The sequence below is a fragment of the Eleutherodactylus coqui genome, chromosome 7 (assembly GCF_035609145.1).
Source record: "Eleutherodactylus coqui strain aEleCoq1 chromosome 7, aEleCoq1.hap1, whole genome shotgun sequence".
Classification (NCBI taxonomy): Eukaryota; Metazoa; Chordata; class Amphibia; order Anura; family Eleutherodactylidae; genus Eleutherodactylus; species Eleutherodactylus coqui.
In genome coordinates, this window is record NC_089843.1 from 156,933,987 (window position 1) to 156,948,763 (window position 14,777).

Consider the following 14,777-nt stretch of genomic DNA (forward strand, 5'->3'; position numbering starts at 1 on the left):
TCAAGCCATCCCATGGGGACGGCTTGATAGGCAGTCTGCTAAGGCAGCCCTGGGGCCTTTCAGAAGGCCCCCTGGCTGCCATGACACCCACACATCTCCCTGCAATATCATTGCAGGGGGGTTATATGGGACCCCCGAGCATGTACCCCCATAAATGTACATCCTGGAGTGGGAAGGGGTTAAAAAATCACCCGCCGTGGAAATTTGCTTGTGATAATCCACTCCGCCTATGGACAGGCGACCCTAATTAGGTCCAGTGGGTACACCCAGACCTTAGCAGCCAGCCAGGATATCCTCTCTAAACACAATCCTCTCCCTGATGTTGTGGATGACTTCTCTACATCATCCACAAGCCACACCAAATCTTATACAAGCGCACATATCCTGGAAGCAGCACATACACAGTTGGCAGACATGTTTTCATTGTGAATGTGACACTGCCAGGCATGGTGCAATCGCAAGATTTGGAGTAGCCTGTTAATGACATAGGGACATCATTCACATCAATCAAAGGGTGATTGGCATGTTAACAGATGAGAACCTGGGTGACTGGAACAGTCTGGGTACACCCAATGAACTATCTGAACATAATTACAGAGCTTCATGTAATGCAGAGTGTTAAGGCAGCAGAAATGCAGTCCTAAACTCTTGCTCATAACCTGGTGGTTGCAAGTTCAATCCCCGTGTGGTTCAGGAAGTCGGCTCAAGGTCGACTCAGCCTTCTATCCTTCTGAAGTCGGTAAAATGAGTGCCCAGCTTGCTGTGGAGTAATAAATAAATTACCTGAAAGCACTGAAGAATATGTTGGTGCTATACAAGATTTATTTAGTTTTTTTATTATATATGGCATGGGAGGTTTACAAGCCCTATTCTATATGCATGCCGGACGTACGGCCAGTACAAAAAAATTGTTTATAGAGTTTAAATTAACAACATACTGTATTTAGTGCTGCAAAGGGTTCAGAAGGATAAAACATGGTGACTGGTTTTCTTTAAACATGCTTATTGATGGTTGTAGTTAGTGTAGCTAATGTTAAAGAAAGAACCTGAAAGCTACAGAGGGAAACTAACAGCAATGTAGTAGTGGCTAGACCCTTCTTACGTAAAAGGACCCATTATGAGCCATAAAGAAAACACCTTTGACCAAGTTGCTAAAATGATAATGAATAATATTATATTACTGTCCCATTAAAGAGCTCAGAACATTCCCAGGTTTCTCCAAGGTAGAGCTAACCATGCCTGTAGTTTACCAGGTCTCCTGAGCCCATCCTGGATCGAGAGCCGTTCCATTTAGCCAACCTCAGTCATTTACAAAGGAAGCCTTACGGTGGTTTCACCCACAACATTTTTTGGAAAATGCCACTGCAGTTTTTGATGCAGTTTTTTAGCCAATGGCAGGAAAAGTTTCAAAACCAACGGGAAATATAAATTGAAGAGTTCTATTTCTCCTTGCTGGATCCACTTTTGGATTTAGTTAAAAAACTGCATCAAAAATTGCAGTGGGGATTTTCCAAAAAGCATTGTACATGAAATGACCCTAAGGCTTGCTTTAGACATACTGTATTTGTTTTGGTGTTTTTTCTAGCTTGTAAAATACATCATGAAATTCGTACATTTTTACAAGCATTTTTGGTGCAGTTAAACTGTGGCATGGAAGTTTTTTTAGCCCCTTAAATAGCTTTTTTATGGCTTTTGTTGTGTTAAGAAACTGTAACTTGCTGCAGCAAGTGAAGTTCAACTTGGTAGTTAACACATTAAATAAACTGTGGCATAAACATTTTTCTTGGCCTTTTAATAATTTTTTAATAGCTTTTGTTGTGTTAAGATACCTTGTTGCAAAAAGTTATCAGTATTCGGTTAAACTTTGCTAATCTGTACTATATATTTTTATCAGGACATATATTGCTTTCTAAGGCCACTCTCACACACGCGTTCAGATAAACACAGCTGAAAACCGCAGCATTTTACTGCAATTTTGAGCCGTGTTTTTGAACGTATGGTACAGCATTTGACAGTGCTTTTGCAATGCATCCTATCATTGTGATGGGGTGCATTAAAAAAAGCAAAAACGCAGAAAAGTAGAACGGACAGCGCTCAAAAATCAAGCGCAGGTCTGCAAGGGCCCATTGGAATCAATGGCAGTGTTGTACCGCGATTAGCATGGCGCTCGGGATGCTGCATTAATCATGGTAAAAAGTGGCCGGTGTGAGAGCAGCCTTAGACCACCCTCCCACATATGCTTTTGACTGTGATTACCGCAGCATTTTGAACGCCATGGTAATCACGGTATAACTTTCCCGCTGATTTCACTGGATCCTTGCAGACATGCGCTCAAATGTGGCATTTTCTAATACCGAGCTGAGAGCTGTCTGCTCTATTTTGCTGCGTTTTCATGCTTTTTAATGGCCCTCATCACTCATTACAATGATGGGGTGCATTAAAAACCACGGCAGTAAAATGCCTGATCAAAATCACAACATTTGCCGATGCTGTGTGTTAGAGTAACCTAAGGGTTTATTCATATCAGTGCTGAAGGTTCTGTTTGCTGATTCCCACTAGAGGACAGGACGAGCAAGCTGCGCTATTTTGTTCTGTAAATTCCAGGAAAATGCTGGACTGCTTGCCAGAAATTGAACGGACAATGGGGGTCTGTTCATGAGTTGGAACCATTCAGCCTGAATGGAGCAAGAAGACAGAACTTCCTAATGCTGATGTGACCGAGTCCTTAGAAAGCATGAATAACTGATTCCAATTCTAGCACCATCCTCTATTAAATGCAAATTGCCACAGGTAATATGATGCGGAGATAAATTCCTGCCATCATTAGACATTTATTGAAGTAATATAGTTGATGGAGCATGCAGGATTAGAAATATCACAACTGGGTGATTTTACTACACAGTGTGTCAATATAGAAAATAAACATTATGATTAATCACACTACAATGTTTCATTTCATACTGATACCTCACTGCCAGAGTAATGTTATGAAAGCCTGTTGCTAAATCTCAAGATAAGGCAATGTAAACAACAGAAATCCTCAGGAAAGTACAAATAATGATGTTCGCTAGCTTTTATGTAAAGTCAGCAGTGCAGTGGTGCCTTGCACCGAGCCTTATGTTGGAGCTTTCCACCTAATACGGAGACCCCCAAGCTCACTGATCTGCACCGCGGCTTTTGTATTGCTCTTCTGTAAAGTGTAACAGAACATATTAGGAGACCACTCTTACAGCCGACTTCACATAATCGTATTTGCGTGCATTTTTGCTCTGCGTCTTTAGGGGATGAAAGTTACATATTTACGCTGGGAATTGCCTTTTTTACTATATCCTTTGTGCATGCAAGTTGTGCACAATCATGCACAACAATTTATGCATCAATGTTCCTAGCCATTGAAATGACCAAATTCTTTAGAGTGCCACGTGTTCTTTTCCTGTGCAAATGTACTGAAAACTAGAGCATGCTGCATTTTTTTTGTGCAACGCAAAATACGTGCTTGTAAAGGAACCCATTGAAGTCAATGGGTTTTAATTTCTGCATATTAGGTGCGCAAAAATCTCATGCGCAAATACACTCGTGTGAATCCAGCCTAAGACCATCTTGTTGAGAAAACCATCAGAATCTTCTTTGACAAATCTTCAATTCCCTAATATACTATACACTATGACACACTTCTCTAAGAGAGTCTCTTTGATACAACCTACCTCTCCTTGCATGGAAATGCTTGAAGACAATTATAAGGTAATTCTCTAACATTGTTGTATTTGGACTCACCATTTATGTTCCAGTTAATATAGGACTATTAGGGTCATCTCAACTACCTAGTAGGACCTAGTAGATCAATTGACTATATATATGCTATAAATAATTTTCACCAAATTCCACATAAAGTCACATAAATATGGTACAAAATCAGATTTTAATCTTTGGGAATTTGAACGAAGGCAAATATATCTGTTACCTGTGAAGGCGGAAAGTAGGTCAACCATCTTTCTATGTGTGTAGAATACTGGCCTGGCAGGAGGCATCTTTTCTGCAGAGCCCTTAACTCTGTGGAAGCTTTATGATCAGCAATTATGACTTCATAGAAGCTATATTTTATGGCAGTAGGATCTCCATGAGATCGCTGATGCTGAAGGGAAAATACAGAATATAAACATGTGGTACAAGAGAACAGCATTAGTTAGGATTTAACAATACTGATGAGCCTAAAGATCTGTCACTGACATAAAGCAACATTTATTATAGTTCCATTATAACCTATGTCATTTTACCTTTTGGCACATTGTATGTAAATTAGTGACAGCCAGGATCTGCCTTCAGGTACCCTTACATGGGACGACAGTCTCTCTTGTGTTTTCAGACAGGAGTGATAGTCATTTAGAAAATGGTGGCGGGGCCCACCACTCCTGGCCACTGGCATCTATTCACTGCAAACAGGTAGTCGCTCATAGATGAACTGCTGCCTGCATTCATGGACTGATTGTCGCTTCATTTTTACGCATGCTAAAATCCAAGTGACTCCAATAAGTAAACGATTTCTCTCTTAGTACCCTGTCGGTGGCCATGTGTATAAGGCCTCTTTCATGCGAGCAACAAAATCGCGAGATTTTGTAGCAATGCAATATAGTTACAAAACGCATGTATGTGAAGCTCATGGTTTCCAATGGGTTCTTTCAGGTTACAGAACATCTCTCATGTGGAAGAAGCCATTGGAAACTATGGGCCTCACATACATGCATTTTTGTAGCCCCTGAGAAAAAGACCTAAAGGACGACTATTACCCGAATTCGCTGTTTTCAGAAATTATTCCAGCAATAATTCATAGAATCGTATAATGGTAGAGTTGGATGGGACTTCCAGGATCATCGGGTCCAACCCCCCGCTCAGTACAGGATCACTAAATCATCCCAGACAGATTTTTGTCCGGCCTTCGTTTGAAGACTTCCATTGAAGGAGAACTCGCCACCTCCCGTGGCAACCTGTTCCACTCATTGACCCCCGTCACTGTCAGAAAGTTTTTTTCTAATATGTAATTTGTGTCTCCTCCATTTCAGTTTCATCCCCTTGCTTCTAGTCTTTTCTTGTACAAATGAGAATAGGGCTGATCCCTCTGCACGGTCACAGCCTTTCAGATATTTGTAGACAACTATTAAGTCTCCTCTCAGCCTTCTTTTTTGCAAGCTAAACATTCCCAGATCCTTTAACCGTTCCTCATATGACATGGTTTGCAGACCGCTCACCATCTTGGTAATTCTTCTCTGAACTTGCTCCAGTTTGTCTATGGCTTTTTTAAAGTGGGGTGCCCAGAACTGGACACAGTATTCCAGATGAGGTCTGACTAAGGAAGAGTAAAGGGTGATAATTACCCCACGTGATCTAGACTCTATGCTTCTCTTAATACATCCAAGAATTGTGCTCTCCTTTTTACTACTGCATCACACTGTTGACTCATGTTCAGTCTGTGATCTATTAGTATACCAAAGTCTTTTTCAAATGTGCTGCTGCTTAGCCCAATTGTTTCCATTCTGTATGTGCTTTTTTCATTTTTCATGCCCAGATGTAGGCCTTGCATTTCCCCTTGTTTAATACCATTCTGTTAGTCGCCGCCCACTGTTCAAGCTTTTCTACGTCTTTTTGAATACTCTATCTCTCTTCCCTAGTGTTAGCCATCCCTCCTAGCTTTGTGTCATTGGCAAATTTGATCAGATTCCCATCAATTCCCTACTCCAAATCATTTATAAAAATGTTGAACAACACTGGGCCTAGGACAGAGCCTTGTGGTACCCCACTTGATACATTCTTCCAGTTGGATGTGCAGCCATTTATGACCACTCTTTAAGTACGATCACTCAGCCAGTTGTGAATCCACCTAACAGTTGCCTTGTTAATTCCATATTTAGCCACTTTTTCAATAAGTATGGTATGAGATACTTTGTCAAATGCTTCACTAAAGTCAAGATATACTATATCCACCGCATTTCCCTTATCAACCCAGTCAGTGATTCTGTCATAGAAGGAAATTAAATTAGTCTGCCATGACTTGTTTGTTACAAATCCATGCAGGCTCTGGTTAATTAAAAAACACTTTTTTTGAAGATAGGGACAATCGCCCTGTATAAATGTCCTATAGAGGGGCACTATAGAGAATGGCCTATATGGGGCAACAGACAGGCATTCTGGTGCTTGACACAAGGGAAACACACACAGGTGTGAGCAGGAAGTAGGATATAGGTGTTTGTTCATGCTACAGTAAGAGGTAAAGTGGGCTGCAAGCCAGAGAGAGGTCTAGAGAGAGACCTGGGCTGAGAGCCAGAGAGAGGTCTAGAGAGAGACCTGGGCTGAGAGCCAGAGAGAGGTCTAGAGAGAGACCTGGGCTGAAAGCCAGAGAGAGGTCTAGAGAGACCTGGGCTGAGAGCCAGAGAGAGACCTGGGCTGGAAGCCATAGAGATGTCCAGAGAGGGACCTGGACACCAAAGAGACTGACCATGTGCCTCAAGAAAGTTTGGTGAAGCATTCGTGAGAAAGGCTGTGTGAGACGTGAGCTGAAGACAACTGTATGAAGCTGCCCTGGAGAGTGGGGGAGAAACACAATTGGACTGTTTATTGAAACCCTGCTGAAAAGGAAATTTTAGTTTATTTGAGCTGTGCTGAAACAAGCTGATATTGCTGTGAAAGTGAAAATAAATCAGAATTTGGAGTTTAACCCATTGGTGTCTACCTGTGATGTGAGCGAATGATCCCCGGGGTGCTACAGTACCTATAAGTATCCTGAAATGGCCAGTAAATTGACCAATTTCCCCTTCATGCAACTGATCTATGCACCATGAGATCTTACTTTACTTGTTGCAGGGTGGCAGGCTGCCCCTGCTACAATAACATAAAGCTAGCCCCATTAAAGTCAATAGGCAGTTATACAGGCCGTAATATTAAAGTTAGCCACTAGAAGGAGCTCTAATACAGACAGAGACTGTTATCACAGGAGTGAATAAGAGGCATTATATTCTATAGACTTTACTGAGCATGCTCAATAGTAATGTGCTGAAACCTTCTAAAGGAGGTATTTGAGGAACTATATAAGGAGGCTGAGCAGAATAGTTTTGGTTGCCACTGGTGAAAAGTTCAGGGCAGACAGTTCTGCTGTGATTAAGCTGTTGCTCATAATAGCTCGAGCTGAAAACTGCTGCTGCCAAGAACCTCTGTTGCTAAGGACTGCTGCCACAAATTCCTGATTCAACAAGCTTCCAGATCACCCATTTGCCTGCCACAGACAGGGACATCCGGTGATTATCCAGGTGCATAGTAACCATAGGTCTCACACAGTAAGCTATGAAGCTTGCAATGACAACTCATTTGAGCTATTTATCAAGTGACACATAGCTGCTAGACACGTAAAAGATTGGTCTCCAATTAGTTAATGTGCGCACACTAACCGGAACGATTGCTCTACACACTGCATAGCCTACAAGGCCATGATTACTCTGGACTGAGCAAGTTAGGGACCTTTTAGACAAGCCTATTCTCGTTTGAACTACATCACTGCTAGCTCATTCGCTCTTGTGCAGCAGAAGCATTATTGGCTCGTTCGAATGAAAATCATTCACTTTTTCACATTCATGAATGTGCTCAACGGAATGATTGGGTAGGTGAGTAATGATGTTTGCTTTTTTACATGTAGTGTAGTTAGGGCTTATTTTTGGGGAGGTCCAGAATGGATTAATGGTGTTTCAATTAATTTCAATAAGGAAAATTGATTTGAGATGAGTGTTTTGGGTTAAGAGCTTCATCACGGAACAAAATTAAACTCTTAAGCCACTTGTAGTATGATGCATTTTTCCTGTATGGACTTATCTGATCTATATTTTCTTCTGCAATATAGGAGATGAGGCAGATAAAAATGCAAATAGAAAAAAATAATCCAAAACACACATTCTAGGAGCAAAATGTGGATACAATACTCATGTAAATACATTTTTATATAAATTGCAAGTGTTTCTTGCATGTATTCTTTATTTATTATAATTAAGTTATGGTTTTTGGAGCACTGTAATGAAAAAAAAACTAAATTATCTTGAAGGCCCAAAATATGTTGGACCCTAGGGCTAGGACTATACTACTTTCTCCAAAAGTGTGTGTCCGGGATCTGAGAAGGGCTACTTTTCTGTGAACCCTATACAACATGCCATGTAACATGTTTCCAATCATTCTCCTAGGTGGTACCCCCCTGTCCAAATGAAGATACCTCTATCTAGAGTGTTTGATGACCATTTTTCTATGTAATCTATCTAAATTGTGGTTTGAATTGTGTTTTGCTAAAAATCTTGAAAAGTTGTGTTAAAAAGATGTTTTTGAAGTTGTAGATTTTTTTTGCTATAAGACAGTTTTTTTATATTTAGTTGGCCATTTTGCAAACAAGAAATGAAAATGGGCATTGCCCACTATACTATACTAAGTAAAAATTTTGGATCTGTGATAGAAGTGAGCCTTGTCCATTCTCCTCATATTTCATTGGGTTGCTTTCATCCTACCACAACATGACCCTAATGACATTGTTAGTATATGGATGCACGGTCTATCACATTCAGCTCAAACAGCTAAAGAAACCATACCTGATACCAGGAGTATGCTCGATCAGATGGATCAATAAGAATGGTTATAAGCTTTGCTTTCGGTAGCAATGCTGCCACTCTCTTGGGTACTTCCTCTGAATGAAAATAACTAGCACTTTTCTCAAACAGGAAATCTGAGGTTGTGTTGGAAGGGTAAGGAAAAGAATCCATATACCTTTGGGAAAGAATACAAACTGGTTAGGGTAGCTTTACATAGGTCAACCATTGTCTGAATAGTCACTTAAGTATACAAATGACTGTTTGGTGCTTTTACACAGAGCTATTCTCGCTACCTGTTATTCGAATTTGCAAATGCTGAATGATTATTGGGCACATTTACGTGGGCTGAAATATTGTTTGTTGACTAGTTAAAGGGCGTGAGGTTCTTTGTTGGGCATATATTTGAAATTTCGATCCCTCCACAATGCAAGCTCACTGGTTACCGAGTCCACTGAATGCTCATAAATACATGTGAATGGTCTTCAAGACAAGACTGTATCTTCAAAGACAAAAACCAAGACCGTAGCAGCAAGTGTCCTTTCGAAGACTAGCAGGGACTGTTCAGTTAAGGATAACTCCTACGTATTTACGTGTTTTCAGAAAACAATGAATATAAAATAGGAAGGCGAAATGGTTAAAAAAAAGGTCAGGGGTAAATCAGCGTTCACTGGAGGTGCATGCAGAACAAGCCCGTACCTCCCTGCAAAGCTGTTGGCTTATCATTAAAAGTCATCCATTATCTGTGGACACCAGATGATAATTAATCAACAAATGACTATTTTTTGGTGAGCTGAAACAAAGTTACTAGAAACTAGTGAACAAATTCTCACTCATCACCCAGTAAATGGCCATGTTTACACGGACAAAGTTGCTTAAATTCTCTTGACTATTGTTGTCCCATGTAAAGCCATCTTTAGTGATGATAACACAATGATGTAAGTAATTGGTACATAGCTAGACAAATATGACAAGAAATTAGGGCAACTACATCTAACGGACAATTGTCAAACTACTAATCAATTATTAATTTTTGCAAATATTCCCATAATCAAAATGTGGGGCACCTCTGCAGGCGGGATATGGGAGAAGCATTGGCAGACCATGGTGGGACTCTTATCTTTCATTTTGCTTAGTGGAATAGTAGAAGGTATGGTATTTTATTTTAGTAACTGCAATGCTGAGTAGTAACAGAAGAGTCATCATTTTAATTATGATGAGGTTAGAGTATCGAAGGGGTAATTGGTAGAGATATCAGGAGACAAAGTAACAAGAAATAGGGACCAGTACCCATATAATAGTGGAACCCTTATTGGGAAAACTCAAGGCTATTTTACTTGGGACAACTGTAGTAATCACTTTCCCACAGGAGCGATGATCATTGAGTGAATGGAGGCGGAGCGGGCCGGAGATGAACGACTGCCTGTTGATACCAAATGGTGCAGCAGCAGACCAACAATGACTTTTGGGTGAGTATGAAGAATCCGATCAGTGACAATCTAGCGATTTATCACTGAACATTCATTCACTGTAATTGTTTACATCAAACAAGTATAGTGCAAATCACTCAATCTAATGAATATATTTGCACTCTAATTGTGCCGTGTGAAAGGACCCTAAGTGGGCAACAAAGGCCCCTTTTACACGGCACAATGAGTGCCCGACAGTCATTCCATGTAAGAGGGCCTTAGGAGTCCCCCTGCCAGTATCTGACCTCCATGTAAAATACAGCAGTTGAAGAAACAAATAGTAATCCATACTCATCTAGCAAGGCATTATCCAGCTCTTGGTGGTGGCAGGCTCCATCTGTTATCTACATTTTGTCTTCCTTTTATAAAATACCACCAGCTTATCTAATAGAAGGTAAGATAGGCTTTTAGATCTCATAGATCTCAAGCTGTGGCCTCTGTTTCTATACCAACATATAAAGTGGTCCAATTCGCTCATAATAATGTTTAAAACTGAGGGTACTTGACAAATGGGAAATGTTCTTTGTTCAAGAGCCCATGTTGACAAAATTTGTGCAACTAAATGGCAATTGCTCAAACTAATGAAATTATTTTTTCGCCATGAAGACATTTCTGAGTTATAAGGACAGGATCACAGCATGAATCTAGTGATCTGTAATTATTTGGGAAATTGCCAGATATCTTATCTTTAGTATTTAGCCACAGATTGCTTCTTGCATGCCTGTAGCCCAACAGTTAACAGTGATGGAAAAATGTTCCACCAAAATGAGTACAATCAGATAGTAAAAGAAATAAAATGCAGGCATGATAGCATTATAATCTGTGAACTGTTTCTGCCATAGGACCAGCATAGTGTGTATTACAGGTTACTAATATTAATTATATAGTTATTTAAATAAGCAAATGGAGTCCAATACAGCATCCCAAATTTTATTTCTGTTGGTTTCATGTGGAATCTAACAGAATAAAACTCTATGTGCCTCCATATGAAATCAGAAACATACAGTGGTGCATTAGAGGCCCCACGATTTTACACTTGCAGAGAAGAGACATTGCTATTCAATGACAGCTGATTGGTCACAGTGCTCAGCCAATCAGAGGTAGCCCTTTCAGCAGGTGGGGATTTTAAATCCCCGCCTGCTGAAAGCACTTCAGAGCAGTGCAGGGAGAAGTCCTGGCTGGATTTTAGGGATAATTTTCAGGTAAGGGCTTATACTTAAAGCCCTTCCCCAAAAATCACTGGAGGGCTTGCTGGCAGCCCATTGCTTTCAATGAAGCCGGCTGTAGTGCTGGCTCCATTGAATTCAATGGGAGAACATTGTGCTCCTCTGCCACAGCTGTCACAGCTGTGGCAGAGGATTTCTTTATCTCTGCGGGGAGTCCCCTTGTCACTGAACACTGAAAAATGCTGTCACAGTGTTCAGTGACAAGGGGACTCTCCGCAGAGATGAAGAAATCCTCTGCCACAGCTTTCACAGCTGTAGCAGTGGATCACAATGTTCTCTGTTTGGCACCATTAACCAAAGGTGAAACCCCTGGATGTGACAGCATCCAGGGGTTTGACATCCAAGAAATCCCCTGCTGCAGCTGTCACAGTCGCAGCAGGGGATAGTGGGCAGTGCACTTTATGTGCGCAAAAACACAGACAAGTGCATTTTTTTCAGCTTCATTTCATGACACCCGCTTCATTTTAGGCATGTGTTTTTGTGCACATAAATTTGCACATAGAAACGCCCGTCTTACTGAGCCCTTATAAAGAATTTTATTTTTCCATAGTAGTGTTGATGGAACCAAAACAGTAGAACCTTCTTTTGGGTTGATTTTTTTTCTAAATGTTCGACTTGGTGCAAACCCAAACGTTGGGTAATTTGTCTTGGCCAAACCTACTAAAATTCCTCCTCCAGTGCTGCTCAGTGGTTAGCACTGTTGCCTTGCAGCAATGGGGTCCTAGGTTTAAATTTGACCAAGGATAACATGTGCACAGATGTTTGTGTGGCTTTTTACAAACTCCATGCAGATGTTGCCCTTTTGCTGAGATTCAGTGAAATATCCAAACCCAACTTTTTCAAAAGTACGCTCAAAACTATTCCCTAGGCTGAAATTGGTACCACAAAGATCCACTAATATAACAAACATTGATCAATTATGGTATGTCATACCATTTTCCTCAACTGAATGCTTCCAAGTTTCAGCTATAAACTCATGATACTTCCTACTAACCTGGCATTAAGTTTATTTTTGTGGGGTTTCAGATGAAGAGTTCTTACTATAATAAAGACCCAGCAAGATCCTTTACAAAGTGATTTAGAAATATAGTACATGAATATATAAATGGAGCTATGAAGATGAAGTGCTGTCAAAAGTCTAGATTTCATCACGAGTAGTGGCCTTTGACTGGTTCCTCTCAAGCTGTGATATGCTACAAGTTATAGTTTTGCATCAGCTTTTGAAACCACTGATCTAGAGGAACTGAAGAAAGTTATATATATGTGTATATATATTGTGTTCCCTTCTTACTGTTGACTACACATGCACTTTTTCCATTTTCATTATTTAGTCAGTCCACTACCATATCTTCCAGTAAAGTGCACAATGATTAGTTTTGATGTGCCCTGTGGTGCAATGCAGACCTTACTATGAGATTCGCTCGATAGAATATCAGAACAACAATGTCTCTGTCCCAGGTGTCCTGGCAGGTGTTTAACTGCATCACAATCTAATTGCAACTTAATGTATTTATCTTACCAGTCAATTCCTTTGTGATAGTTGTTTCCATTAAAGAATTGTACTTCCTCAAAAGTCTTTGGATTAGGAAAGTTGCTTATGATGTAAGGATGCATCAGCAGAAATAAATAAAGTGCTGTTGTGCCTAGAAAATATGTATCATATGCATGTTAGAAAACACAAGTGCAACAGTCAACATATATACATAACTATATACACACACACATATATATATATGAGGCCAGAGCTCTTTTGCAACCCAAACCCTATATCTTCATACTGTGACTTGTTGGCACCCCCTGCCCACTCCATATAAGTAAACACAATTTTATATATATATATATATATATATATATATATATATATATATATATATATATATATATATATATATATACACATATATATATATATATATATATATATATATATATATATATATACATATATATATATATATATATATATATATATATATATATATATACACACACAATTGTGTTTACTTATATGGAGTGGGCAGGGGGTGCCAACAAGTCACAGTATGAAGATATAGGGTTTGGGTTGCAAAAGAGCTCTGGCCTCAGTTTGCTGGTACGTGATTAAGAAACTACCAGAGAGGCCATAATATTAAGGAATCGTTCAGCACAAGACAAAAAAGTGAAGATAGGCTTTTTTATTATGAATATATAGACCAGATATATAAAAAGTGAAGTATTGTAAAGTAATTTAATGAACCTTTCATTGCTTTCAAAAAAAGGTCAGTGTCATTGGGCTGACATTTACAAGTGGTAGACATTTTTAACCTTTCTTTGAAACAATATCCTTAAAACAAGTTTCAGATGTCAGAATTTTCTTTTAAATACTCCATGAAGCCAACATACAGCACAATGATTCAGTTGAAGTTTTTCTTCCTATTCATTGTTGTTCAAGAGTGAACTGCTTGTTAATCTTGAGTTTTAGATTTTATTTGGAAGTATACATTTTTTAGGCCATATGCTGTGGAAGAAGGGCCATCCTATCTAGCCATATGCCCCTATAGACATTTGACAGACGTCCAACGGTGTATGTTGGTGCTTCTAGACCTTCCAAAGTCCACTATTACAGCCACATTTGGTGAGACCCCGTAAACTGACAGAACGTAGACAACAAAGTCTTATATGAGCCTTGAAGACATCAAGCACATTGTCTGCCTAAACACTCTCAAGACGTCTAACAGGCCATTGAAGTATCTATTAGTACCAGAACCATTCATAGGGAACTGTGTGTGATGGGTTACCATAGATGAGCGGCTGCACACAAGCCCAACATCACAGAAGTCAATGCACAGGTGTGCTTGGAGCATTGTTCTTGGACTGTAAATGAGTGAAGTAAGTGTAGTGAATAGCTGAATCATGTAAATACAATTTTTCTATTTTTACTATTGAAAAAACATGCAGTTTTTCACACGCATTCAAAAGGCGCATAAAAATTGCAAGTGCAGTGATGCGTTTTTGTTGCAATCGCAGGTAAAAAACAGCAGGTTTCCGAGTGTGATATCAGACTAATATTGCACTCGCCCATGTGAATGCACTTTTATGGAAGCTACTTTTCTATTAAATCACACTTCAGTCAAATTAATAAAACATGCATGTTCTCATGACTCTTCCTCTATGGTACATCTGCACAGCATTTTTTAATCAGGCCAACAGTCTATTCTCAAGAGCTGCTATTTCTAACATATCTGTGAACACAAAGTTGCAAACATAACAAGTAGTTTACATCCATGTACATATAAGGGCTTGAACAGACGAACATGTTCTTTTCCCCTTATGCGGCTGTGATAATCACATTCCCAAAGCAGAACAAAACGAAACCATTGATTTCAATGGCTTTGTTTTCACTATCGTGATTCTCACCTGTTAATTGTACCGGTGAAAAAAGATATAACCTGCTGTCCTATCTTTCCCAATCCTCCTGCGTTTTTTTTTTCAAACTC

The 14,777-nt window shown here is 39.7% G+C and overlaps 1 protein-coding gene across 2 annotated transcripts in view; it reads right to left on the minus strand.

Moving 5' to 3' along the window:
• LOC136573611 (bifunctional heparan sulfate N-deacetylase/N-sulfotransferase 4-like) overlaps positions 1-14,777 on the minus strand; it is a 387,126-nt gene that overhangs the window by 32,280 nt on the left and 340,069 nt on the right. For both annotated transcript variants that reach the window (XM_066574883.1, XM_066574884.1), the window contains exons 8-10: positions 12,821-12,944; positions 8,610-8,784; positions 3,962-4,132 (exon numbers count right to left, since the gene is read on the minus strand). In XM_066574883.1, the coding sequence (XP_066430980.1) occupies positions 3,962-4,132; positions 8,610-8,784; positions 12,821-12,944 (470 nt within the window). The remainder of the gene's footprint in view (positions 1-3,961; positions 4,133-8,609; positions 8,785-12,820; positions 12,945-14,777) is intronic.